General features: G+C 49.1%; 3 protein-coding genes across 30 annotated transcripts; 2 read left to right on the top strand and 1 right to left on the bottom strand.

Annotated features, from left to right (window-relative positions):
* Nucleotides 1–13735: 13735 nt before the first annotated feature.
* On the bottom strand, nucleotides 13736–16127 carry FGF21 (fibroblast growth factor 21). 4 transcript variants are annotated; one of them, XM_082368692.1, is made up of 5 exons: nucleotides 16049–16127; nucleotides 15597–15688; nucleotides 15099–15486; nucleotides 14873–14976; nucleotides 13736–14130 (listed from the first exon to the last, which is right to left on the bottom strand). In XM_082368692.1, the coding sequence occupies exons 3-5, from the start codon at nucleotides 15328–15330 to the stop codon at nucleotides 13840–13842; spliced, it is 627 nt and encodes a 208-aa protein (XP_082224818.1). In that variant the 5' UTR covers nucleotides 15331–15486; nucleotides 15597–15688; nucleotides 16049–16127; the 3' UTR covers nucleotides 13736–13839. The 4 variants fall into 4 exon arrangements, with proteins under 4 accessions (XP_082224818.1, XP_082224817.1, XP_082224816.1 ...); XM_082368691.1 differs by lacking the exon at nucleotides 16049–16127 and adding an exon at nucleotides 15885–16042 and having other exon boundaries at nucleotides 15099–15504; XM_082368690.1 differs by lacking the exon at nucleotides 16049–16127 and adding an exon at nucleotides 15885–16042.
* Nucleotides 16128–16224: 97 nt separating this feature from the next.
* FUT1 (fucosyltransferase 1 (H blood group)) lies at nucleotides 16225–20442 on the top strand. Of its 20 annotated transcripts, none has more exons than XR_014237732.1 (4): nucleotides 16284–16913; nucleotides 17498–17729; nucleotides 17962–19652; nucleotides 20178–20442. XR_014237732.1 is itself a non-coding variant. In XM_082368617.1 (3 exons), exon 3 carries the CDS (start codon nucleotides 17964–17966, stop codon nucleotides 19059–19061), a length of 1098 nt encoding a protein of 365 aa, XP_082224743.1. In that variant the 5' UTR covers nucleotides 16250–16436; nucleotides 17538–17732; nucleotides 17962–17963; the 3' UTR covers nucleotides 19062–20442. The 20 variants fall into 20 exon arrangements, 13 of the variants coding, with proteins under 13 accessions (XP_082224743.1, XP_082224754.1, XP_082224753.1 ...); XR_014237733.1 differs by having other exon boundaries at nucleotides 16291–16913; nucleotides 17538–17718; XR_014237734.1 differs by having other exon boundaries at nucleotides 16291–16913; nucleotides 17538–17732.
* Nucleotides 20443–20584: 142 nt separating this feature from the next.
* On the top strand, nucleotides 20585–25738 carry IZUMO1 (izumo sperm-oocyte fusion 1). 6 transcript variants are annotated; one of them, XM_082368667.1, is made up of 10 exons: nucleotides 20585–21584; nucleotides 22287–22437; nucleotides 22799–22873; nucleotides 23256–23342; nucleotides 23614–23634; nucleotides 24017–24097; nucleotides 24289–24389; nucleotides 24660–24813; nucleotides 25142–25349; nucleotides 25591–25738. In XM_082368667.1, exons 2-10 carry the CDS (start codon nucleotides 22362–22364, stop codon nucleotides 25715–25717), a joined length of 930 nt encoding a protein of 309 aa, XP_082224793.1. In that variant the 5' UTR covers nucleotides 20585–21584; nucleotides 22287–22361; the 3' UTR covers nucleotides 25718–25738. The 6 variants fall into 6 exon arrangements, with proteins under 6 accessions (XP_082224793.1, XP_082224790.1, XP_082224788.1 ...); XM_082368664.1 differs by having other exon boundaries at nucleotides 21905–22437; nucleotides 24696–24813; XM_082368662.1 differs by having other exon boundaries at nucleotides 21905–22437.
* The last annotated feature ends 72 nt before the right edge of the window (nucleotides 25739–25810 follow it).

Genomic DNA, 25810 nt, shown 5'->3' with positions numbered 1-25810 from the left:
AGGCTCAGTAATTGTGGCTCACGGGCCCATTTGCTCCGCGGAATGTGGGATCTTCCCGGACCAGGGCTCGAACCCGTGTCCCCTGCACTGGCAGGCAGATTCTCAACCACTGCGCCACTAGGGAAGCCCCCTTTTTTTTTTTTTTTAATTTATTTTATTTATTTATTTTTGACTGTGTTTGGTCTTCGTTGCTGTGCACGGGCTTTCTCTAGTTGTGGCGAGCGGGGGCTACTCTTGGCTGCGGTGCGCAGGCACTACTTTTCATTGCGGTGCGCTGGCTTCTCTTTGCGGTGGCTTCGCTTGTTGTGGAGCACAGGCTCTAGGCGCGTGGGCTTTAGTAGTTGTGGCACACGGGCTCCGTAGTCGTGGCCCGCGGGCTCTAGAGCACAGGCTCAGTAGTTGTGGCGCACAGGCTTAGCTGCTCCGCGGCATGTGGGATCTTCCCGGACCAGGGCTCGAACCCGTGTCTGCTGCATTGGCAGGCGGATTCTTAAGCACCGCGCCACCAGGGAAGTCCAAAGATGTATCTTATAATCCATGGAGTCTTACAAGTTTTCATTGCCTGCCTGTGTGTGAGCATCAAAGTTATGAGCTTCACAGTGCTGAGTGGAGATCAGCAGCTTGGAAAAAAAATCCCAGAAGCAATGCTGAAACACACTTTTAATGCCCCAGGAAACAGGGCTGTGGGGAGGATGTACAGATGGATGGTGAATCCGATATGTTTAGCAGCAAACCCAACCCTGACCCCAATTTTACACATTTCAGTGAGGATCTAGTAGAGTGAGAGTTGTCATTGAGAGGTGGTGTGGGCTAATGGACTGAGAAAGTTCTCCTCAAAGAGGTGACATTTGAACTGGGTCATGATGGAGAGGAATCCTCCAGGCAGAGGAATGTTGGTGGCAGAGAAGGTCAGCTGACCACCAAGAATTTGTGTTCCCTTTCCATAATGCCCAAGGAGAGACTACATTTCCCAGCCTTCCTTGCATGAAGGTTGGGTCATGTGAGGTCATGTGAATGGTTTTGGCCAATGGAATACAAGCAAGAGAGCTCTGCTCCACTTCCAGGCCTGGTTCATAAAAATCTCCCAATGTGTCCATATCTCTCTTCTCCACGTGCTGATTGGATGTGGATGCTAGTGTATTAGTTATCTATTGCTGTGTAACAAATTACCGCACGCCCTCCCCTGCCCCAATTCCTCACAGCTTAACATAACAAACATTTATTATCTCACTGAGTTTCTGAGGGTCAGGAATTCAGAACAGCTTTAGCTGGGCGGTTCTGACTCAGGCTTTCTTATGAGGTTTCAGTCAAGCTGTTAGCCAGGGCTGCAGTCATCTGAAGGCTCAGTGGGGCTGGAAGAGTCAGTTCCAAGCTCACTCATGTGGCTGTTGGCTGGAGGCCTCAGTTCTTCTCTGTCTGAAGGTGTCTCCATAGATTGTTTGGGTGTCCTCATGGCACAGGAGCTTGTACAATAGGGAAGAACAAATCTGACTCCATATTGGACCGGTTTCTTTTACTTTACTTTAACCTTTGTATTCTGTTGCTTTTGCTACAAGTTAATCACTAAAGGGATATGTTGCCTATAACCTTAAATTATACATAATGGCCCATCTCTGGGAACCCTGCCTCCCAGGTAATGAACATTAAGCTAAAATACCTTTGTTAAGCTCATAGGAAACCTCCTGACCAGGCCCACCTGTGAATGGCTGTGGGAAGAAAGAAATTAACACACCCCTTCCGGGGTCTGACTGGAACGAGGACTTTACCCTCTCCCCTTTTAGTATAAAAGAAGCCTAAATTCTAACTCAGGGGAGGTGGTTCTTTGGGACACTAGTCCGCCATCTTCTCAGACTGTGGGCTTTCCGAATAAAAAGTCGCTATTCCTTGCCCCCAAAATGCATCTCTCGATTTATTGGCCTGTTGTGCAGTGAGCAGCATGAGCTTGGACTTGGTAACACTAGCTTCCCCCAGGGAAGGCGATGAGAGAGAAAGAGCCCAAGATGAAAGCCACAGTCTCTATAACCTAATCGCAGAAGTGACATCCCGTCACATAAACCAACCCTTCTTGTGGGAGAAGACTTCACAGCATGTAGCTGTAAGGAGGTGGGAATGATTGGGGTTCATCTTGGAGCCTGGCTACTATATCCCGGGAGACCTTGGGAGATACATGTTAAGACAACACAGCTGCCATCAGCCTGGGTTCCTGTCCCTCTTCCTCTCTGCTGATTGGACTTTACATGAAGGAAAATTAAAAATCAATTGCCTAAACCATTGATATTTCAGAGCTTACCTGCGTCAGTGATTAACATGGTTTTCGCTAATTACAGGGATCAATTGCCAAAGGGACAAGATGTGGACGTTTAAACAGAACACATAACACTTTGTGACTTTACCAGGTACATATATAACTTTGATTAAAAAATAAATATGAAAAAAGGGGAATAAAGAAAACCCCATAACCCAATAGAAGCGAGGAAGAGACAAAATAATACACTGGATAAACTCCAAATGGCTCAAAGATTTCAATGTAAAATATGAAACCATAAAAGAATGAAAAGTAAACATGGGAAAATTCCTTTATAACCTGGCTGAGGAGAAAACCCTTGAACCATGACTCAAAATCTAGAAGCCATAAAAGGAAGCACTGAGGGACTTCCCTGGTGGTCCAGTGGCTAGGACTCCTCTTCCAATGCAGGGGGCCCAGGTTCGTTCCCTGGTCAGGGAACTAGATCCCACATGCATGCCGCAACTAAGAGTTCACATGCCACAACTAAAGATCCTGCATGCCGCAACAAACATCTCACACGCGACAACGAAGATCCCACGTGTGGCAACTGAGACCCGACACAGCCAAATAAATAAATAAATACTTTTTTTAAAAAAAGAAAGCACTGATATATTTAAATGCATGAAATAGGGTCAAATATTCTTCCTCTTCCCTTTCCTTTTCTTCCTAAACAATACAGTCCTAAGGCTCTTGTTTGAGGCAGGCAAGGCCAGCTTGGAGTGGGGGTGGAGACAATGGCCCAGAATGGGGTGTCAGGACCTTAGTGGGGTAAAAAGGGCATCTACTTCTGGAGCAACTCAGCACAGTGGGAGCACCCCAGTGGGAGGTGTGCTGGGAGAGGGCTCTGGCTTGGGGAGTAAAAACCCCAGCTGTATGATGAGGGTATGGGTGGGAGTTGGGGAGGGGAAGGATAACATACAGGGGAATTGATCAAAGAAGTAAATTAAGGAAAATGGAAGTCAGATTTCTCACTGCGGAGGAAGGAGGGTGTACGTATGGAAGGGAGAAAACTAGAGGTATCAGACTTGAATTGGCTATATCATCGTAAATTCATGGTTTTCAACATACAAAAACAGATACCGAATTATATAAATAATAATATAATAATATATACGCCTAATATATATGTGTGTGCATATGTATATATACCTAATGTACAAATGTGTGTATCTACATATATATACACACCCAGTATATAATACATACATTATATATACGTATATGGTATACAAAGCTTCATGTTCAAAAATACTGTCTCTTAATGGATAAAGAAGACGTGGTACCTATATACAATGGAATATTACTCAGCCATAAAAAGGAACAAAACTGGGTCATTTGTAGAGACATGGATGGATCTAGAGACTGTCATACACAGTGAAGTAAGTCAGAAAGAGAAAAACAAATATCGTATATTGCATATATGTGGAACCTAGAAAAATGGGTACAGATGAACCAGTTTGCAGGACAGAAATAGAGACACAGATGTAGAGAACAAACATATGGACACCAAGGGGGGAAAGTGGCAGGGGTGGGTGGTGTGATGAATTGGGCGATTGGGATTGACATATATACACTAATATGTATAAAATAGATAACTAATAAGAACCTGCTGTATAAATAAATAAATAAAATTAAAAAAAAATACTGTCTCTTGACATTATATTGTTTGCCTGGGTATGGAAATTTAGGATCACACTTTATTTCCTTGTGGTCATGACAAGCATTGCTGCACTTTCTTCTTGAAGTAACGCTTGCTGTCTAACAGTCTGAGGCCATGGTTGTCTCAATTTCTTTTGGTAAATTTACGTTCTTCAGTAGTTCTTTCAGGGACTGGTAGAGTAAACATTTTCCAGGGTTTTTAAAAATAAATTTATTTATTTATTTTTGGCTGCATTGGGTCTTCGTTGCTGCATGCGGGCTTTCTCTAGCTGCGGCGAGCGGGGGCTACTCTTCCTTGTGCACAACTACTGAGCCCATGCACCACAACTACTGAAGCCCATGCACCTAGAGCCCAAGCTCTGCAACAAGAGAAGCCACCGCCATGAGAAGCCCACGCACTGTAACAAAGAGTACCCCCCTCTCGCCGCAACTAGAGAAAGCCCGCCCACAGCAATGAAGACCCAATGCAGCCAAAAATAAAATAAATAAATTTATAAAATGATATGACTCTTAAAACATGTTCTTCAGGCTGTACTACAAAGCTATGACACTCTGAACAAACAGCTGTGGGAAATAAATCAGGATCACCCAAGTCAATTTCCTAACTCATGCAGTCATGGGGTCATAACAAAGTCTAATTTTCCTGGAACTCAAGCTTGATGAGAATCAATTTAGAAGGGACCCCAGGCCTGAATCTTCAACCTGAAAATGGTCAAACTGTTAACTCAGCTGGTAGAGGAGCAAAGATTAACTCTCTTGCAGGTAAGAAGTATCACAGGTAAGTATCAAGATTGTTGAATCAAAATCTTTGATCAAAATCGAGGTATTGAAGAAACAAATTTATATCCATGATATAAATATGATATAAATATATTTGTAACCAGTTTACTGTAAGGAAACCGATCAATGTGATAATCATTGTACTCCTACTTGTCTGTCTTTGAAGGTATTTAAAGCATTTGTGAGAATCTGTTATATTAGACTTGCGAAAAATATGATGCAGAATTTATTACTCTGGGCCTCTCTCGCCTCCTGAGAGGGACCGCATTCTGCCTATGGAATGCGTATCTCTCTCAATAAACTTGCTTTCATTAAAAAAAAAAAAAGGATTGTATTACTCTTTTTCTTCTTTTTCAAAATAAATTTTAAGCTACACTAACTCTCTCTCTCTTTTTTTTTTAAATATTTATTTATTTAAGTTGCACCGGTCTTAATTCCGGCATGCAGCATCTTTGGTGCGACATGTGAACTCATAGTTGCAGCATGTATGTGGGATTTAGTTCCCAGACCAGGGATTGAACCTGAGCCCCCTGCACTGGGAGCCTGGAGTCTTAGCCACTGGACCACCAGGGAAGTCCCTACTCTTTTTCTTCTCTTCAAGGTTCTTAACTCATTTAAGGGAATCTGAGATCCCAGATTTGTAGTTTGTTGATTAAATTTGCAATCCGTGTTCAAATGTTTTGGGAAATCTGAAATTGTGAAACTCACAGCTTGCTATTTTTAGCTGTCAAAGTAGTCAGTGAATGTTTAGAGGAAAGTTGATTGTTTGAAAATTAATTAATCATTACCAAAAAACTAAATAGTTGTGAATATTTGTGCCTGAACACAAAAGCTCTTCTCACATTAAAAGATCTCATCACAAGGGACTTCCTTGGTGGCGAAGTGGTTAAGAATCCGCCTGCCAATGCAGGGGACAAGGTTCCAGCCCTGGGCGGGGAAGATCCCACATGCCGCGGAGCAACTAAGCCAGGGCGCCACAACTACTGAAGCCCATGCACCCTAGAGCGCAGCTCTGCAACAAGAGAGGCCACTGTAATGAGAAGCACGCACACCTCAACCCAGAGTAGCCCCCTGCTTGCTGCAACTAGAGAAAGCCTGCGTGTGGCAACGAAGACCCAAGACAGCCAAAAACAAACAAACAAATAAATAAATAAATAAAATTAAATCAAGGACCTAAAACTCTTAGAAGAGAGCTTTTACAAAAGTAAAAATAGATAAATTGGACTACATCGAAACTAAAAACTTTTGTACATCAAAGGACACAGTCTACAGAGTCAACCTATGGAGTGGGTGAAAATATTTGCAAATCATATATCTAATAAGGAGTTAGTAATAGAATATAGAATGAACTTTTACAACTCAACAACAAAAAGCAAACAACCTAATTAAAAAATGGGCAAAGGACTTGAATAGACATTTCCCCAAAGAAGATATACATATACACCTATATGATATATATATATATATATAAGATATATGTGTGAAAAGATGCTCAAGGGAATCCCTTGGCAGTCCAGTGGATAGGACTTGGCTCTTTCACTCAGGGGGCCCGGGTTCGATACCTAGTTGGGGAACTAAGATCCTGCAAGCCATGTGGCATGGCCATAAATAAATAAATAAATAAATAAATAAATAAAGCGCTTTGCATTTAAAAAAAGAAAAGAAAAGATGCTCAACATCATGAATCATTAGGGAAATGCAAATCAAATCTACAATATCACCTCACATAAATGTTGACAACTATTTGGGGTTTTTTGGTAATTAGTTAATTTTCAAACAATCAACTTTCCTCTAAATGTTCGCTGACTACTTCCACAGCTGAAATACATCAGTGTAGAGTATATATACCATATATGCATCATATAGTATATATACGATATATACTATATATATATGTATATGGAGATTTTGTTATAGGAATTGGCTCACATAGCTGTGGAGGTTAAGTCCCACAGTCTCCTATCTACGAGCTGGAGGAGGAGGAAAGTGGGTGGTATAACTCATTCTGAGGCCAAAGATCTGAAAACCTGGGAGCCTGGTATCTCAAGGCTTGAGGACCAGGAGCTCTGATGTCCAAGGGTACAAAAAGATGGAGGTTTTGGCTCAAGAAGCGCTAGAGAGAATTTGCCCTTCCTTTGACTTTTTGTTCCATTTGGACCCCCAATGGGTTGGATGTCACCTGTTCACACTGATGAGGGTGGACGTCTTTACTCAGCCTACTGAATCAAGTGCTAATCCCTTCCAGAAATACCCTCACAGACACACCCAGAAATAATGTGTTACCAGCTATCTGGGCATCCTTTAGTCCAGTCAGGTTGAGCCATAAAATTAACCATCACAGGCAATTCCTCAAAAGATTAAAAATTGAATTACCATATGATCCAGCAATACAATTCTGGATATCAGGGTTTTTATAGAGATCTTTGTACATTCATGTTTACAGCAGTACTTTTCACAATAGCCAAAATGTGGAAGCAACCTAAATGCCCATTGATAGGTGAACGGATAAACAAAATGTGGTCTATTCATACAATGGCATATTATTCAGCCAAAAAGGAAGGAAATTCTGACATCTGCTACAACACGGGTGAACCTTGAAAACATCTTACTAAGTGAAAGAAGCCAATCAGAAAATAAGTACCGTGTGTTTCCACTTATACGAGGTATCTAAAGTAGTAAAATTCATAGAAGCAGGAAGTAGAATGGTCGTGGCCAGGGGCTGGGAGGAGGGGGGGAATGGGGAGTCATTGTTTAATGGGTACAGAGGTTCAGTTTTGCAAGATGAAAAAGTTCTGGGGATCGGTTGCATCATAATGGGAATATACTCAATACTAATGAACTGTACACTTGAAAATGGTTCAGATGGTAAATTGCATGTTGTACGTATTAGATCATGATTTTATAAAAAAGATCTTGAACGGTCGTTTTCCTCTCACGGCTCTACCCTTTAAAGTTATTGCAAGATGGGGTGGGGCGAGCCTCTCTAGCCTCGTCATTCAATACATTTGCTGGCATCTACCTTGTGCCTAGTTCCCTTGTGTATTTGGTGACTTTGGATTATGAGCTCTTTCAAGACTTCCTCTATGGTGTAGTTGAGCAGCATCTCTCCAGAGAAGCTTTGCTTTGCTTTGCTTTGCTTTAGCCAGAAGCCCTAGAGCTATCACTAGCCCAATATCGATACTATTAATTTCTCATCTTGGGAGCGCCTCCACCACTGAATTTGATTTTATACCCCTTCCATGTGAGACTGGTCTGGTGGTGACACAGCTTTCAATAGAGAACCATGTTTCTTCCACTGAGACCCCAAATGGAAACAGGAAAATCTCCTTGAAGTTTTCTTAGTGTAGTTTGGTGGATTTTTTTTTTTAAATTGTGATGGGAGCTCCCTGGTGGCCTAGTGGTTAGGATTCCAGGCTTTCACTGCCCTGGCCCAGGTTCAAACCCTGGTTGGGGAACTGAGAACCCACAAGCTGTGCAGTATGGCAAAAAAAAAAAAAAATTGTGACGACATACACATAATGTAAAGCTGACCATTTTAACTACTTACAAGTGGCATTAAGTACATTCACACTGTTATGCAACCACCCCCATCATCCATCTCCAGAACTTTTTCATCACCTCACTCTGGAACTCTGTACCCATGAAACAACAACTCCCCATTCCCCCCTTCCCCTGGCCACCACCATTCTACTTCCTGTTTCTATGAATTTGCCTATTCTAGGTACCTCTTATCAGTGGAATCAAACAGTATCTATCCTCGTGTGTCTGGCTTCTTTCATTTAGCAAAATGTTTTCAAGATACATCCATGTTACCATGCTTCAGAATTTCCTTCCTTTTCAAGGTTGAATAACATTCCACTATATGTAGGTTGGTGGGATTTCAAACACCAGCTTTTCATTGAAGTTGTGGCCCTTTAAACTTCGCCTTGAAAATGTGTCCCTATCACAGAATCAGCAGATTCCAGGAAGCTGCGTGGTGATTCACACTTTCCACTTGGAGTTTCACTTATTCCTTATGTTTTTTTTCCCCTTCTGTCTCCTCCTTTTCTCTCACTTTTGCTTTCACCGTCTTTCCTTTCCTTTTCTTCCTTCCTTTCTTCCTTCCTTCCTTCCTCCCTCCCTCCCCCTTTCTTTCTTTTTCTTTCTTTCTCTTTTTCTTTCTTTCTTTCTTTCTTTTCTTTCTTTCTTTCTTTCTTTCTTTCTTTCTTTCTCTTTCTTTCTTTCTCTCTTCCTTCCTTTTCTTTCTCCCTTTCTTTCTTTCTCTTTCTTTTCTCTCTTTCTTTCTTTTTTCTCTCTCTTCCTTCTTTCTTTCTTTTTTCTTTTCTCATTCTTTCTTTCTCCCTCTCTTCCTTCCTTCCTTCCTTTCTTTTCTCTCTCTCTTTCTTTCTTTCTCCCTTCCTTCTTTCTTTCTTTTTTCTTTTCTCTTTCTCCCTTCCTTCCTTCCCTCCTTTCAATGTTTCTTTCTTTCTTTCATGGGTGGGATGGGGAGAGGACCTGGAGATTTCTCTTTCTTCTTAGAAGCTCATCGATGCATTTTGAAGGATGTTTGGAAAGAGGCAAGATAGCAATAGGGGCTGTAGCATGGATTTCTTTGGGGTAGGAGTAACTTTTACCTGATATAATTTTGAACTTATGGAAAGTTTCAGGACTCATACAAAGAGCAAGATAGGTGCAGGGGATTAAGGGGTACAAACTACTATGTATACAATAAATAAGCTACAAGGATATATTGTATAACACAGGGAATACAGCCAATATTTTATAATGATAAATGACTATGGTGTACACCTGAAACTTATATAATTTGTACATCAACTATACCTCAATTTAAAAAAAGACTTGTAGGGATTTCCCTGGTGGCGCAGTGGTTAAGAATCTGCCTGCCAATGCAGGGGACATGGATTCGATCCCTGGTCCGGGAAGATCCCACATGCCGCGGAGCAACTAAGCCCGTGTGCCACAACTACTGAAGCCCGTGCGCCTAGAGCCGGTGCTCCGCAACAAGAGAAGCCACCACAATGAGAAGCCCACGCACCGCAACGAAGAGTAGCCCCCGCTCGCTGCAACAAGAGGAAGCCCGCGTGCAGCAACGAAGACCCAACGCAGCCAAAAATAAAAATAAATAAATAAATTTATTTTAAAAAAATGATTTGTACAAAGAACTCCATATATCCTTAACTAGGCTCCCCGATTATCGCTATTCCCACTCCCTTTTGCTTTCTCATTCACCCTCTATGTCTATATATTATTATGTATTTACCTTTCCAGAAATATTTGAGAAAGCATTGGAGATACCATGCCCCTTTGTCCCGAAATACTTCAGTGTGTATTTGCTAAGAACAAGGACATTCTGTTTAATAACCGCAGTACAGAGATCAAACCCAGAAAATTTTAACATGGATAAATGACTATCTAAAGTGCAGAACTCATTCAAATTTCATCAAGTGTCTTGTTAATATCCAGGATATCACCTGGATTACTCAACGCACTGCATTTCCTTCTGCTGACTCTGGTCTCTGTTCGTATACATAGTTCCCCTATCTTTTTCTTGACCTTGACATTTTCCAAGAGTCGAGGCCAATTGTTTTGCAGATGGTTGTCGACTGGAATTTGTTTGATGTTTACTCTTGATTAGATTCAGTTTAGGCAGCAGAGTTTCTTAATCTTCCCAAATTCCCCCCCCCTCCCAGAGCCAGTAGGATAGCAGAAGCTCACAAACAACGCTTTACAAAACCAGCCGACAATGGAGCCCCATGAATCCTGAAATATGAGTGGGTGAGGCCAAACCAGTGCCAGTACAGGAAGAAAAGGAAACGAGCAAAAGTGCTATGAAGATTGGAAACTTCCCACCAGTCCTCACCTCGAGAGGAGAGGTTGCCCTCATAGCTGAGGACTTGGTGAGACAATCTGAGAACAACAGCAGCAAATGGTGTGTGTGTGTGTGTGTGTGTGTGTGTGTGCGTGTATTGGTTGGGGGGGGACTTCCCTTGTGGTCCAGTGGTTGAGAATCCGTCTTGCAACACAGGGCACGCTGGTTCGATCCCTGGTTGGGGAACTAAGACCCCACATGCCTTGAGGCAACTAAGCCCAGGCACCGCAACTACTGAGCCCGCAACTACTGAGCCCGCAACTACTGAGCCCATGCGCTCTGGAGCCCGCACGACACAACTAGAGAGAGAAGCCTGCACGCCGCAACAAAGAGCCCACGCACCGCAATGAAAGATCCCATATGCCGCAACTGAGACCCAAAGCAGCCAAAAATAATAATAATAATAAATAAGTATTTTAAAAATTGTGTGTGTGTTTGTGTGTGTGAAGTTTCACAGGCTCCAATTAGTCGCTGGGTTGTGCTGGGGTGGTCTGTGTCCTCAGAGATCTCAGAATTACGCAACAGAATCTCTCTTTTGGAAGAACAAAACTCCATACTTAAAAAAAATTATTATTGAAATCTATTGACAGATAACATTGTATAAATTTAAGGTATACAACATGTTAATTTGATACATTTATATATTGTAATATGATTGCTATTGTAGTGATAATTAGCATCTATCACGTTACAGAATTATCCTTTCTTTTTAGTGGTTGGACAAAGCTCTATTCTTGTGAAAACTAATGGAAGCAAAACCCAGACTGATTTTGGCAGGAACTCTGGGGGTAAAGGAGAGAAAAGGTTCAGGTACCGGGAGGGAAGTAAACAGAGGAGGTATATCTCTCTCTGAAATATTGGCAATGTGGCTATGCTGAGAGGTTGTATTTTTTCATACTGTATGGAAACAGCAGAGAGTGAACTATGAGAATGATGAGGCTAGGAAAGCTATCCTGGCCACCCCACTCCCTACCGAACAAATTCCTCAATTACTTATGTGTGAGCAAGAGAAGATGGATTGTGGCAACTGCATATAGAGACGTGTACTGAGTTAAATAGCATCGCCTGGAAATGCACGTCCCCTGGAACCAGTGAATGTGGCCGTATTTGGAAACAGGGTCTTTATCAAGTTAATATGAGGTCATACTGGGTTAGAGTGGTACCCTCGTAAGAAGAAACAGACACTCGGGGAGAAGGCCATGTGAAGATGGGGGCAGAGATAGGAGTGATGCGTCTACAAGCCGAGGGATGCCAAGGATTGTCAGCAACCACCAGAAGCTGGGAAGAAGCAAGGAAGGATCTTCCCCTAGAGCCTTTAGAGAGGGCATTGCCCTGTTGACACCTTGATTTCAGACTTCTAGCCTCCAGAACCGTGAGAGAACAAACTTCTGTTATTTTCAGCCCTGTAGTTTGTAGTACTTTCTTACCGCAGCCCTAGGAAACTAATAAATCCTCATTCCATTCTCCTACCAGTTGGTGGCAGCCAATAATCTGATTTCTGTCCCTATGAATTAGCCTTTCTCCCAGAATTTTGGATGCAATAGGTCTGGGCTCCAGAACGTGCATTTCTAACAAGTTCCCGGGTGATGTTAATGCTGCTGATTTGGGGCCGCGCTTTGAGAAGAGCCACTCTACAGCATCTCAAGTTTAGACCACTTGGGGTGCAGGTTCCAGCCAACGAAAGAGCAAACTAGGGCCACCCCCCAGCCCCTAGAGCTCACCCTGGAATCTGGAATGTCTGTCAATCAAGTCATCTACCGGCTCCCCTTCCCAGACTGGCTGCCCAGTTTGCTGTCAATTTCAAGGGGAAGCTCTTGCAATTCTTTTGGTGTGTGTCATAGTTCCTCACTGATCACACTTTGTACCTCACCCAGTGGAGGCTGCCAGGGGTCAAGTCTAGAAGCATTTGGAGATGAGGGGGAGGATCCTGAGGAAGATCAGCAGTCCTGTGTCAGGCAGCAACCTCAGAGGATGGTCTTTGGACAAGGGGACACTGACCTGCTTCTACCAGAAAGGAGGCACTACACGGTTGGGAAAGGAGGCACTACACAGAGTGACAGGTGCTCGTTTGAACACATTTTGCAGGTTCCCTGTCTGATTTCCCCTTTCTGGGTCCCCGCCCCCTTGTGGCATTTCAGATTCTGTTTCCAGTGAGAACTCTCCCTTGACTGAACCGGTCTGGTTCCATCAGAGTGGGAAACTGTATTTTCTACAAGACACAGACCTTCATTTTCTCCAGGCATTGAATCCCTCCCATGACCATCTGGGACCCACACTTATATTCCTTTTGACTGAGATGTTCCTCTCACTTGGACCTTGGAATTTAGATCAAGGGCTTGAGACCACAACTCCTGTGAGGTTGCAGTGGTCAGTCAGACACCTGGGGTCCAGCCAAAGCTGACCCACCCCTGTGAATCTTTCCTAACCAGGAAATAACTTGAAGAGCAATATGGAAATCTAAGTTGTGGAAAGGGAGGAAGATGGGCAACGTGCTCACTGAGATTGGATTCTGTGACAGTCATTACACTCCAAAGTCCATAAGCACCTGGATGGAAGCATTCAGATTCTCAGGTCCTTTTCCTGAGACCCAGGACTCCCAATCTTCAGCCCCTCCTCTCTCAGACCAGGGTGCCCAGGTTCTTATTCCCCTGTTCTCCAGGATCCAGGTGTCCAGCCCACTGATCCCTCAGGACCCAAGAGTGTGTTCCTAGAACCAACTACACCCCCAGAATCCAAGAGTTCTTGCCGCAGCCCTGAGGACCAAGAAGTCTTTCCATTCCTAGTGCTAAATGAACCCAGAAAACTACATCTCCCATGAGGCTGTGGGTCTGCTGTGTCATTTTTTTTTTTAATGTCCCCCGTTATTGAGATACCTCAGAGAAATAGTTCCACAACACTAACACGAGGTTGGGGACAGGGGGAGGGGGAGAGGGAGAATAACAAGTCCTGTCCTATCAAAGGGCAGGGATAGTCCAGAGTCCCTGGGAACGCCTTAGTGGAGCAGAAATCTGAGGGCTGGCCAGGGGAGGGGGGCAGAAAGGCTGGGACCTTCCCACAGCCTTGCGGCAATGGGCGGGGCAAGGGGAGACCAGGAAGCTGACCCCATTTCCTCCCTCAAACACATGTGCTCACTCTGATCCTCCTCTCAGACTCTTTATTATTTCAAGTAAGAAAAATAAGAAAATAAATAAGATAAATAATACAATAAATAAAGAGGAGACTCAGTAATAAACAGCCTGTGGCTTCAGGAAGTGTAGCTGGGGCTTCGGCCATGTGAAGGTCCCACCATGCTCAGGGGGTCCGAGGAACCCACGTCGGGAGGCTCGGGGGCCAAGATCCCTGGAGGCTCCAGGGGTGCCGGGAGGAAGCCTGGCAGCGGCAGGAAGCGAGCAGGTCCCCGGGGGGCCAGGTCCCAGTTGGAGGAGCGGTGCGGGGGCAGGCGGAGTGGAAGGCCAAGAGCCTCAGACTGGTAAACGTTGTATCCATCCTCGAGAAGCAGCTCCCGGAAGCTGCAGGCCTGGGGGTCGAAGTGGAGCTGAGGGGATGAGAACGAAGATCAGAGACGTGGGATTCCTCTCACCTTCCTCCTGCAGGAACCCCAGCTCCATCCTCTCCCAGACTCAGGGGTGCAGGCCCCCAGCTCTCTCTCCTTTCAGACCACAGAGTCCTGTCCTCCAACAGGATGTGGGAGTCCCGGGACTCCTGGGAAGCCGGGGGACCCACTCCTCCCTCAGATGCAGAGGCCAGGTCCCCAGCCCCTTCCTCAAAACCACAGAAGCAGGCTCTTCCTTTACCCCTAGGCAGTCCCACCAGGCCCACCTCCTTGCCCTCACTTCACAGAGAAGAATATTCCAGCCCAGGGATCAGTGGAGGCTCTCTAAGTCCTGGCAGGGGCATCTGGCTAGCACCCAAGGTCATGTTCACTTTACAGGCCATCGATTCCCAGAGTGACCCTGCACCCAGCATGAGTCAGGCCTGTAGGAGCCTGTGTGGTCAGCATGGGTTACGAGTCACAAGACTCGGTCTCCCAGGTCATTCTGTCATTCATAGGCTTTGTGACTTGGGGCCGGTGGAGGCCCTGCCTGAGCCTCAGCTTCCTCTTCTTGTGAACATGGATGACAACAGCTGCCCCCTCTAGGGATTGTGGCGAGGTCGGGGCATGCAGAGAGCATCGAGCGAAGCCTGGCCAAGGTCAAAGGTGCAAAACGTGGTCCCCCAGACTGTGAGGATGGGGAGAGGAAGGGTGGAGCGCACGGACAGGGGTCCTGGGAACTCACCGATCCATACAGCCTCCCCTCTGGCCCCTGGCACAGGAACCTGGATGTTTTAACTCCCAAGATTTGAATGACCCCTGGCTTTAGGGCTTTCAGCTCCAGAAGACCTGAGAGGAGAAAGTGATCAGGGACTCAGAAGGCCTTTGCCCATCCCTCTCCTCCCTCAGACCCAGGAGGCCAGGCCCCAATTCTCTCCGCCCTCAGGACCAGGCCCTACCCCTACACTCACTTTCGGGGCTCTGGCGGGCCGTCCCCACCACTGTGCCATCAGCCCTGATCTCCAGGTGGGCCTCCGTCTCCTGGGCGTCATCCGTGTAGAGGTATCGCTGGCGGACTTGGCCCCCAAATTGGAGGAGGGGGCTGGAGTCAGGAATGGGATGTGCCTGGCAGGCTCCCAGCAGGACAGCTAGCACGGGGACCCACAGTCCCAGGTGCTCGAATTTGGCCTTGTCCCAGCCCATCAATGGTTCACGTCCTCAAGTGAGGTATGGGGTCTGGGCTTTGAAGACCTGAATGGTCTAGATTCTGTTTCAGAGCCTGGTTGTCGGGGAGGGCAGATTCACGATGGCTTCTCTGGTAGCTGAAATGCCTGGGTCCTCTTGCACCTGGATTCACAGCTGACAGGACACCCAGATCTCTTGGGAAGAATGCAGATGTTCCAGAATTTATACCCAGACAGACCCGCCCAATCACCTTCCCGACGCTTGACCCTTGATATTTGACCTACATGGCAGATGCTAGAATTCCACGGTGGCCAGGTCAGCCTGAACGGATGATGCAATCGGGGGTCCTTCCAGCTGGGGCCCTGGGCTCCTGGGTCTGAGGAATCAGGGGGATAGAAATGTGATGAACTGGGACCTGAGTGAAAGGGGCTGGGGGCCCAGACCGTTTGGTTTGAGGGAGGAGGGAGCTGGGGGCCTGGACTCCTGAGTTAGAGCAGGAAGGGGGGCTGGGATCCGCCTCTCTGCCTGACTGATGCAGATTGTGTCCCACAACTGGCATTTCTGCATCTCACCTGACTTTCTGGGTTTCTGGGGGTTCCCTGAACACTGAGGTTCCCTGATCATCAGGAAAGCAGCAAGTGCCACATGATCAAAGCGTCCTCCTCAAGGACACGGGAGTCCTGGTGTGGAAGCTTCAGACCACCCTCCTCACCAACCCCAGCCCAGGCACTCATACACCAAAATCCCAGCCTCCTCCTCCTGGACCCTGATGCAATCCTGACGTTTCTTTCACCAGAGAAGCTAACCAAGATCAGACCGGTGCCCTCAAAATAGCCTGGGGAAGTGGGGGGAGGGTGAGAATCTTTGACTCAGAGTTGACAACTGACAGGCTCAGGAGGGAGAAATTAGACCCAAGGTCCCAAAGGGAATGAGGGGTTGAGCAATTTCCTGGAACCTAAGCGTGCAAGAGTCTGAACACCAGATCTGAAGGAGACGGGTGACTGGAGGCCCGGACTTCTCATTCTGAGGAGGGGGCTGGGGGCTGGGAATCCTGCGTCTGGAGAAATTATGATCAGATCTCTAGAGAGTCAAGTCCAATTCCCGGGCCTTTGCTTTCTTGAATGGTAATTGTCAGACCGCTCGGACCAGGCTGGGGGTTGGTGGGGAGAAGCCTCGGGTCGAGGGAAACCGCCTCAGGTCTGCAGGAGAGGGAGGCTTTTGCTACTAGCCGGCTCTGCCTCGGCCTCTGTGGAAGAGAGTTTCCCTTCCACTTCTGCTTTCTCCGTTCCCGCCCTCGGGAGAGGCGGTACGTTCCCTTCTGGAAAGCAGCAGTCAGGTGCCGGACGCTAGGATTCCCTCAGAAGGAGAGACTGGGAGCCGGGACTCTCGAGTTTGCGGGTGGATGGGGCGGACGGGGGATCGGCGGCCCCTGGTGGGCGCGGGGACACTTTCCCGCCAGAGGCTCTCACGCCGGGACTCAGAGCCGGAGGAGGCTTTGCACCCGCCCATGGAGAAGCCAGGTTAACAGGTTCTGCATCCCCGCGGGAGGACGCGACAGGGGGCGGAAGCCGCTGGGGAGTGGCCGGACTCGGCGCATCCAGGTACACTGGGCGGATGGAGAACCTAGAAACTGGAGGGGAAGAGGTCGAAGCGCCGGGTCCAGCGTTGCAGCTGGGCGCTAGATCTCCGTGTCCACGGAAGGATGGGCTGCTAGGAGGCCAGGTGGGCTGCCCCGGGCTGGCCGATGTCAGGCAGGAGGGGGGCTGGGGCGCGGGTCTCCTGGTCCTGGGAGGGCACAGGGCGGGGGCTGCTGCCCTAGACCGGGGAGCTGGGGCTCCGCGCCAGGGAAGGGGCGGGGCTCCACCTCCGAGCTACCTGCCGGCCGGGGAGAGACGGAGGCTGTGATCCTCCGGACCACGTCCCCGCTCCTACCTCCCCTTCCCGAGCCCTCGCAGCCAGTCGGGGGAGGCGGCGTGGAGGGGGAGGGCTGTCGGGCCTGGGAACCTGGAGTCCAGGGTTCCGGGGGCCGCCGGATGTGGGCTGCACTTGGGGCCGGAACGCTCCGTTCACGCCAAGCTGACTGTGGAGCTCAGGTAAGTGAGAAATGCAGATGCCTCGGACCCAGGAATCGGGGCTTCAGTCCCAGGAGGCGCTCCCCCAACCTCTAACCCCCTATGACCCCCAGGAGTCTCCTCCACCCCGACCCCCAACTCCTGCTCCTCCAGGAAACAAGATCCCCCATCCAGGCCTGGACCTCTAGCCTCTCATGTTCTACTTGGCCTGTTGCTTCCTGCCACCTCCGTGGTGCACTCCGCCCGTCACACACAGGTTCACTGAGAAAGGAGTTGGGGCAATGCTGTCCAACGTCAGTGGACCTTGCTGCCTGGGAGAGTGAAATTCCAAGATGTGAGGACAAGGTGGTGGGTCCTGAACCATTGCTATTTTGGAAACCACTAATTTTCACCATCTTCCATCTGGTGAAATTCCAAGCCCTTAGCTTCTCCTAATTCAGATCCAGGAGCCCTGATCCCCTTTTCCCTCAGACCCAGGTGTCCAAACCCAGAGTTTCCTCATTCTCTCAGGCCTCTCCTCCTTGACATTCATTCTCAAGCTTTGAGTATCTCGTAATTCACTTTTCTTCCCTTGCAGCCATGTGGGCACCCAGGGTCCGTCACCTCTGTCTGACCTTCCTGCTAGCCTGTGTTTTTGCCTCAGTCTTCTTCCTCCACATCCACCGAGACCTCTTTCACAATGGCTTAGGCCTGTCTGCCCTATGTCCCGACCGTAACCCAGTGACATCCCCTGTGGCCATCATCTGCCTGTCGGACACACCCATAAACCCCAAGACCTCTTTTTCCTGTCCCAAGCATCCTGCTTCCCTCTCAGGAACCTGGACTATCTACCCAAATGGCCGGCTTGGGAACCAGATGGGGCAGTACGCCACGCTGCTGGCCCTGGCCCAGCTCAACGGCCGCCAGGCCTTCATCCAGCCTGCCATGCACGCCACCCTGGCCCCCGTGTTCCGCATCACCCTGCCCGTGCTGGCGCCTGAGGTGAACGGCCGCACTCCTTGGCGGGAGCTGGAGCTTCACGACTGGATGTCGGAGGAGTACGCCCAATTGAAGGAGCCCTGGCTGAGGCTCACCGGTTTCCCCTGCTCCTGGACTTTCTTCCATCATCTCCGGGAACAGATCCGCAGCGAGTTCACCCTGCACGACCACCTTCGGCGAGAGGCCCAGAGTTTACTGAGTCAGTTCCGGCTCAGCCGCACGGGGGACCGCCCGAGCACCTTCGTGGGTGTCCACGTGCGCCGTGGGGACTACCTGGAGGTGATGCCCTATCAATGGAAGGGTGTAGTGGGTGATCGCGCTTACCTCCAGCAGGCTATGGACTGGTTCCGGGCCCGGCATGAAGCCCCGATCTTTGTGGTCACCAGCAACGGCATGGAGTGGTGCCGGGAAAACATCGACACCTCCCGGGGGGATGTGATCTTCGCTGGCGATGGGCAAGAGCATACCCCCGGCAAGGACTTCGCGCTGCTGACACAATGCAACCACACCATCATGACCATTGGCACCTTCGGCTTCTGGGCCGCCTACCTGGCTGGTGGAAACACCGTCTACCTGGCCAACTTTACCCTGCCTAACTCCAACTTCCTAAATATCTTTAAACCCGAGGCCGCCTTCCTGCCTGAGTGGGTGGGCATTAATGCAGACTTGACTCCGCTCCAGATGTTGGCTGAGCATTGAGCAGCAAGGAGACTTTCTGAAATAGTCTGATCAACCTAGGGCCAGTGTTATGTATCTCTGGAAGCCCAGCAGCTTCTGGAGAAGCTGGTGGTCCTGCAGCTGGTGGACACCCATTTCTAGAGTGATTCTAGTTGGCTAGACTTGGAGAAAAAGGGGGGGGCTGGCTTTCTGCAACTGCCAGAACATTCTAGAATCAATGGAAGATCTTCTCATGATGGCTGGCAATGTCTGCAGAAGCTCATGACAGTTCTAGAATGCACAGTGCCCACCTGTTCTTCCCAGCCCATATCCAGAGTACTTCTAGATCACTGCCCCACCAGGAACAGGGAACTCCCTGTTCCAGCATTGACCATCCTGGTCTTTTTGAGAAGAGATATTTCTCTTCCCTGGGTCATCAGGACAGAAGGAACTCATGGGTGTGCTACAGCAAGCACTCACCAACTCCCCTTCTGTGTTTCTGGAATGATTCTAGAGGAGGGATTTTTTTCTGGAGAGGATCAGCTCTAATGCCTGTAAAGAACCCTGTGGGGACCTTCCAGAGGGGTTGGGATTCTGGAATTCCAGATTACCTCTGCAAAGAAACTAACAAAGGTAAAACCAGCAGCCCAACACCTCACCACTGCTAGAAAGGTTGATGGATGACAAACTCTCTGTAGCTGGGGCAGTTTGTGTGAAAAGTGGAACTTTACCCAACATTTCAGCCCCTGAAAAACCACAAATATGGTAAAACATGGGAGGGGTGGGGGAAGGGATGCTGCTGAATGCTGCAGCTTATGGAGCAAGGCTCTGCAGAGATCTAGGGACACCTTTTTTTTTTTAAGCTCAAAACTACCAAAGGTAGACATGCAAATCTTGGCTCCAAGTTCATGTTGCTTTACCCAATTAAGGAAGTTTCATCCTCTTCAGCTGGGCTGCTGGGGAGTGATGGTGTAACAGGGAAGAACAAAATCTGATTCCATGTTGGATCTGTTTCTTTTATGTTAACTTTTGCTTTCCCTTGTTTTTGTTACTATAATCACTAAAAGGATGCTATCTATAGCTATAAGCATACATAATGGTCTGCATGGGTAACCCTGCCCCTCTGCCTGAATGTTAAACCAAAGTGCTTTTGTTCAGCTCACAGGGAAACATCCTGCCCGCCCACCCATGAAGGACTGCAAGAAAGAAGAAATTAACACACCCCCTCCCCGATGCTGGCCAAGCCAGGAGATGTTTTGCAAGACTTACGGCCTTTTTACTTTACTTCCTCACCTCCTCCCCCTCTCTGTTCTATAAAAGAAACTAGCATCCAGGCCCCATAAGATGGTACTCTAGGACACTAGTCTGCCCTCTTCTCTAACACCTGGCTTTCTGAATAAAGTCACTGTTCCTTGCCTCAACACCTCATCTCCCAATTTATTGGCCTGTCATGCAGCGAGCTTGGACTCGGTAACAATGGGGTTGATTTACTGAAAGTCAGCTGGCGTAAGGGTGCCCTCTGGGCTTGCAGAAAGCTGCGGGTATTGTGCCCCTGGCCAACCACTCTCTGCCCCTGAATTCACAGAGCCTCTAAATCTGGCTTTGGGTAAGTCAGGGATGAAAGAATCAGAAGGTATGCAGACCCAAGACTGGTCTCCAACCCAGGCAGGAGCACAGGGTCTGGCCAAAGAGGATGGGATTCTTGACTCAGATTTCAGGATTCCCTTGAGGCTTTCTGAAGGAAGCGAAGGTAGACACTTTAATTACAGAGTTGTCTGAGAATTTAAGCCCTTTTCTAGTCTTCTCAGGGAATTTTGGGGGACCAGTCCCTACTCAGCTGCCATAGGTGGGAGAGAGGGAGGTATGAATTAAAAATCCTCATCACCAACCCGTCTCTGCAGGTTTTTTGGAGTCTCGTGTGCATGAGGATGTGTGTAAGTGAGTAGGAGTAAAGGTGTGGAGCTTCCGGGGACTCTCACTTCTCATGTCTTGGGATACTGTTCCTGCTCTCTTGTTACTGCACTTGTGTGAGTTATGGTCTCAGAGACCCAATTCCTTTCCTGGACTCTCAGCACTGGCCTCCAGACCTCTCTTTCCCCTGGGACCTCAGCATACAGCCCGAGGCTGGAGAAAGAAGGTGGAGGGGTAGATGGGGGAGTGAGCAAAGATTATAGTTTAAAAAAAAATTTTTTTTTGGCCGCGCTGCTTGGCATGCAGTATCTTAGTTCCCTCACCAGGGATCAAACTCGAGTCCCCTGCAGTGGAAGCGCAGAGTCTTAACTGATGGACCGCCAGTGAAGTCCCAATATTATAATTATTGAACTACATTTCCCATAAAGCTACGGGGGTTGTCTGCAGTAATCGGTTATGGAGAGACCCCAGGGCCTTCTGGGAGTCGTAGTCCTAGGGCTAGAAAGGCCCACTTCCCACGTTTTCGTGGCTCGAGGACAGTGTTTCCCGAGGGCCGTGGTCAGCTAGCCAAAAGCCTGGGTCCTGGGGCCCAGAGAGAGGCGGAGATTGAAGGCTAGAAGCCCTTTCCTTAGCTTGGAAACCAGAGCCCACAGGGTAAGTCCCCTTCGGTAGACGCTGGGAAAGTTCTAGTCTGAAAAGGGGGCTGTGACATCATGGAGCTATGGGCGGGGCCTCCCTTTGTTGCGGTCCAATCAGACTAAGAGTTGGGCTTCTGGGCGGGGCCAAGGAAACCTCAGGGAATATCTCCCGGGAATTTGGGGCCCAGCCGTGGGTAGCCGGAAGGCAGAGGCTTGGGAGTTCCTATTAGTAAGGGGCGAACCGTGGCTGTGACCTCCAATTAAAAACTGTCTATACCACGCAACCAACCTTCCCCTCCCTCCCACCCACCCCCCCGCCAAAATCCTTAATTTTAGTCGTGGGAAAAAGAGTGGAAGGAGTGGCCTGTTCGTCCTCTCTGAAAGCCCTCAGAACCTGGACTCTTCAGGGAGCCCTAGTGTTGGAAGGTACAACAGTCAGGAGTCAAGGTCGGGCTGCGGCTGTTTAGAGTGATTCGGCACTCCTCGGTTTTCTAATGAGAAGTGTGCGCCCTGTAAATTGGGGCTCCATTAGTCTCGGGGAAGGGTTTCTCTCCGTTTAGCGTTCACCTTCTCGGTTTGGGGTAAGAGGAGCCTTCCTGGAGTTCGGCGCGAGCTGCGCGCTCTGGCCGCAATGGGGCCGCGGCGGCTTCCCCTCCTGGTGGCGGCTCTGGCCGGCTGCCTGCTTCCCGCCCGGGGCTGTGTCATGTGTGATCCAAAGGTCGTGGAGGCGCTGAACTCCTTGGAGACGGATTACCTGCCTGGCCACCTGGAGGCCAAGCATCACAAAAACGTGATGAAAAGGGTAAAGCAGGCAGTGGAAGCTTTCAAGGACCTGCCGATTGACGAGGATTCCTATATGGGGGTCGTCGGTGAGGACGGAGTGCGACTTCTGGGTCCTGGGAAAGGAGGGGTCTGGGGCTAGGACTGCTGGGAGGTGCTGGGGAGAAAGGGCTGGAGGTACAGTCTCCTGGGTTCGGGAATGGAGAAGGCTGGGATGCAGATTCTGGGGTTCCCCAGGGCTGGCAAATACTGTTCTCCCTACCTTTTATCCTGCAATTTTATTCAATATGTAATAAAATAAGACTACAACTCCCAGAAGGCAACGTCGTGGGTTAATCCCTTTACCAGGCCAATCCTTGCCCATTGGCCCCATGGGTGTTGTAGTTTCTAAGACTAGGTGAGCCAATGAGACAGCAATGCTTGGAATCTGGGGTTTATCTCCCCCCACAGATGAGGCCACACTGGAAAAGGCAGCTTGGAGTTTGCTGAAGGATCTGAAACGCATCATGGACAGTGATGTAAAAGGTAAATGCACAGAGGGGGCAGGAGAGGGCTTCCAGAAACTCTCAGGGAAGTGATTGCTGGTGACACCTGGTCTGGTGGTCAGGTACTGGACTCTGGAACCAGACTGCCTAGGTTCAAATTCTGGCTTTGCCGGTTTCCTAGCTGTGTGGCGTTGAGCGCTTTGTCACCTCTAAAATGGAAACCATAACAGAGCCTTCATCCCAGTTGTTGCTTAGCCCAGTGGCCAGCATTATGTTAAGTGGTCATTACATTTTATTGTCCTTCCCTGAGAAGACCCAAAAGCCAGGCTCTGCAGACAGAGGCCAACTTCCTGTACCTCACATCTGGGAGGAGCAGGAGGGTGGGGGTGGGGACTACTCTGAGTCATCCTGCTTCTTCCCAGGTGAGCTCTTCGTGAAGGAGCTGTTCTGGATGTTGCGCCTGGCAAAGGATAACTTTGCCAGCTACGCTGCTCAGTTTCAAAAAGCGGGTGAGAGAAGATGGGAGTCCGGCATCCCAGCCTTCTCTTTTCACAGTCCAGGAGTCCCTGACCCCAGCCTTCTGCTTCTCCGAGTCCCATCCATCAGCTCTCCCAACCCCTTCCTCCCTCAGACCCAGGGGCCCAGACACCCAAGTCTTTCCTTCCTGGAACTCAAGAGCCCCAGCCCTAGCCTGTTCCTTCACCCCCTCTCTCATCCCCTTTAACTTAGAAATCTGACTTTTTTTTTTTTTTTTTTTTTTAATTCTTTCTACCGAGGCAGCTTTTTGTCCCAACAAATGTGGTGAGTCCGGATTATGGGAACTGGTCCTCTATCCCTCATCCCTGCCCCGTGAATACCCAGCCTCCCTCTTTTGGGTCTGTGTGTTTTTTCATTCTCCGCGTGGAGGGGTTCCTGGGTCTCCCGTATTCCTTTTGCACCTCGGACTTCTTGGGAAGCGGGCATATACTTTTTTTTTTTTTTTTTTTTTTTTCGGGCATATACTTTTTGCACTCTTTACTGAGCTTGGTTAGACCGGCTTCCTACAGGGCTGTGTTCTAGCCCAGCTCCGCAGGCTGACCTCCTCAGGATTCAGCTCTTGAGCCCGCCCCAGCCCTTGGCCCTGCCCTCTCCTCTTAGCCCCGCCTCTTAGTGGGAGGACACAGCCTCGATCCTGCCCCTTCAGGTTTGATGTTGCAGCCTCTGATCTGGTGCAGTACCTGCCAGAAGCAGGTTCACTCTTGTCGAAAGTCCTCGAATTGCGGAGGTGAGAGAGCTGGGCCCAGCCGGAGGGGTTGGCGCAAGAGGGGCGGAGCCAGAGGAGAGATCAAGAGTCTAAAGAGGTCGGAGACTGGAGACAGCCAACAAGAAAAGGCGTGGGGGGAGACCAAGTGGAAGGGGGTTGGAAGAGGGCCCAGAACCGTGAAAGAGCATCCCACAGTAACCCCCTATCCCCAGAGCGCAAAGTCAAGGTCCATCAAATGGAAGATATGATCCTGGATTGTGAGCTCAACTGGCATAAAATCTCTCAAGGCCTGACGGATTACAGCTTTTACAGGGTGGGGCCCTCCGACTCCCGTTACCCTTGAACTCCAAGTCCATCAGGCTTGCATGAGCCCCCTGGCCCTTGGATCCACAGGCCTGCACCCATAATGCCCATGACCCATGACCTACCAAGTTTGGCTTCTTCTGATCCCCTGGGACCCCATGCCCTGACCAGTACATCCTGGACTCCCATCTCCCCACTGAAGCCCCATGATCTCCTCACCCCTGTACTCCCCAACCCCTGAATCCCCCAGGCCTCTGTGACCCCTTGAGCTTGGGTCTAGGTTTGGGGGAACCATTCTGAGACCTTGATGTCCAAGGGGAAGGAGCCCACCCTGACCAAGACCATGGTGCGTCCGAAGGATGCAGGCACCTATCGCTGCGAGCTGGGCTCCGTGCAATCCAGTCCAGCCACGATCATCTATTTTCATGTCACAGGTGAGTGCTGGGGAGTTGAGAGAAGTGGGATTCAGGGTCCTGGCGGGGGCGGGGTGGGGGGCGGCTTCAGGGGCGTGGCTTATGGGGCATAACTTCCCATCGGGGTGTGGTTTCAGGCCACGAGGGTATGGCTTCCTGCCCTGAGCGTGGCCTCTGGCCACTGCGCCAGGGCTCCCTTGTGGGTGTGTTTGGGCTTCACGCAGTTGGAGGCGTGATTATGTCCCGGAGGGCCTGGGTCCTGGGGCAAGTTACTGTGGGGAGAGCTTGCCTTGGCCTTGGCGGGACCTTTGCGCCCTCCCAGGACTGCTCCTAACCGCTGTTCTATCAGTATTGCCCAAAAGAATCGTGGAGGAGATACCGTCACCAAACACTGAAACCGAGGATGAGGTGGCCCCAGGTGAGGTGACTTTGGATCGCCCCCAGACGGCCACAACCCTCCAGTCGCAGTCTCCGAAGCCAGAGAAAGTGCTGAGAAGCCGCCTGGTCGGGCCGCTGATCTGGGGCTTTGTCGTGCTGATAGCCAGCGTTGCAACCGCGTGAGCCGCCCACTGAAGAAGGCAGGGCTTGGCGCGAGGGGCGGGGGCTTCCAACTACCTAATACAGAAGGGGGTCTCCAGCCAAGGAACGCTGAGAGCCGGACTTCCTTTGGGAGCGGGGCTTACCTAGGAGGGCGAAGCTTGGATAATTGCTAGAATAAGATCAAACATAGAGAGGCCGAGAGGGGTGTTCCTCCCTCATTAGGACCTAACCTGTTTCTGCTATTTGTACCCCAACCAGGATACTTTTCTCTCGGTCTGGGAAAGTGATCGATTTCATAAAGTCCTCCTGGTTCAGCACTGGCAATGGAGCTGCTCAGGACTCTGGGGTTTCAAAAGAAAAGACCAAAGAATCAAGGAGAAAATAAATATTTATCTGGTTGTCTAAGTATCTGACTCACTCCTCCGGACTGATTCTAACTTTTGGTTCCCCTAGGGAAGCCTGGGGATGGTCTTCTGTC

The sequence above is a fragment of the Balaenoptera borealis genome (genome assembly GCF_965194805.1).
Source record: "Balaenoptera borealis genome assembly, chromosome: 19".
NCBI classification, from domain to species: Eukaryota; Metazoa; Chordata; class Mammalia; order Artiodactyla; family Balaenopteridae; genus Balaenoptera; species Balaenoptera borealis.
The sequence above is the reverse complement of the archived record's forward strand: the minus strand, read 5'-3'. Positions and strand labels throughout refer to the sequence as shown.

Excerpts from the sequence above, each read along its gene's own strand:
- FGF21 (XM_082368692.1), bottom strand. The coding sequence starts at position 15,330 with ATGGGCTGGGACAAGGCCAAATTCGAGCACCTGGGACTGTGGGTCCCC. Across the intron at positions 14,977-15,098 it reads GGCCCGCCAGAGCCCCGAAA|GTCTTCTGGAGCTGAAAGCC; the intron begins GTGAGTGTAGGG and ends TTCTCCTCTCAG. Across the intron at positions 14,131-14,872 it reads AGGGGAGGCTGTATGGATCG|CTCCACTTCGACCCCCAGGC; the intron begins GTGAGTTCCCAG and ends TCATCCCCTCAG.
- IZUMO1 (XM_082368662.1), top strand. The coding sequence starts at position 22,200 with ATGGGGCCGCGGCGGCTTCCCCTCCTGGTGGCGGCTCTGGCCGGCTGC. Across the intron at positions 23,343-23,613 it reads TGCTCAGTTTCAAAAAGCGG|CTTTTTGTCCCAACAAATGT; the intron begins GTGAGAGAAGAT and ends CTACCGAGGCAG. Across the intron at positions 24,098-24,288 it reads AAAGTCCTCGAATTGCGGAG|AGCGCAAAGTCAAGGTCCAT; the intron begins GTGAGAGAGCTG and ends CCCTATCCCCAG.
- FUT1 (XM_082368616.1), top strand. The coding sequence starts at position 16,434 with ATGGTAATTGTCAGACCGCTCGGACCAGGCTGGGGGTTGGTGGGGAGA. Across the intron at positions 16,914-17,537 it reads GCCGGACTCGGCGCATCCAG|GAAACAAGATCCCCCATCCA; the intron begins GTACACTGGGCG and ends CTGCTCCTCCAG. Across the intron at positions 17,719-17,961 it reads GGAGAGTGAAATTCCAAGAT|CCATGTGGGCACCCAGGGTC; the intron begins GTGAGGACAAGG and ends CTTCCCTTGCAG.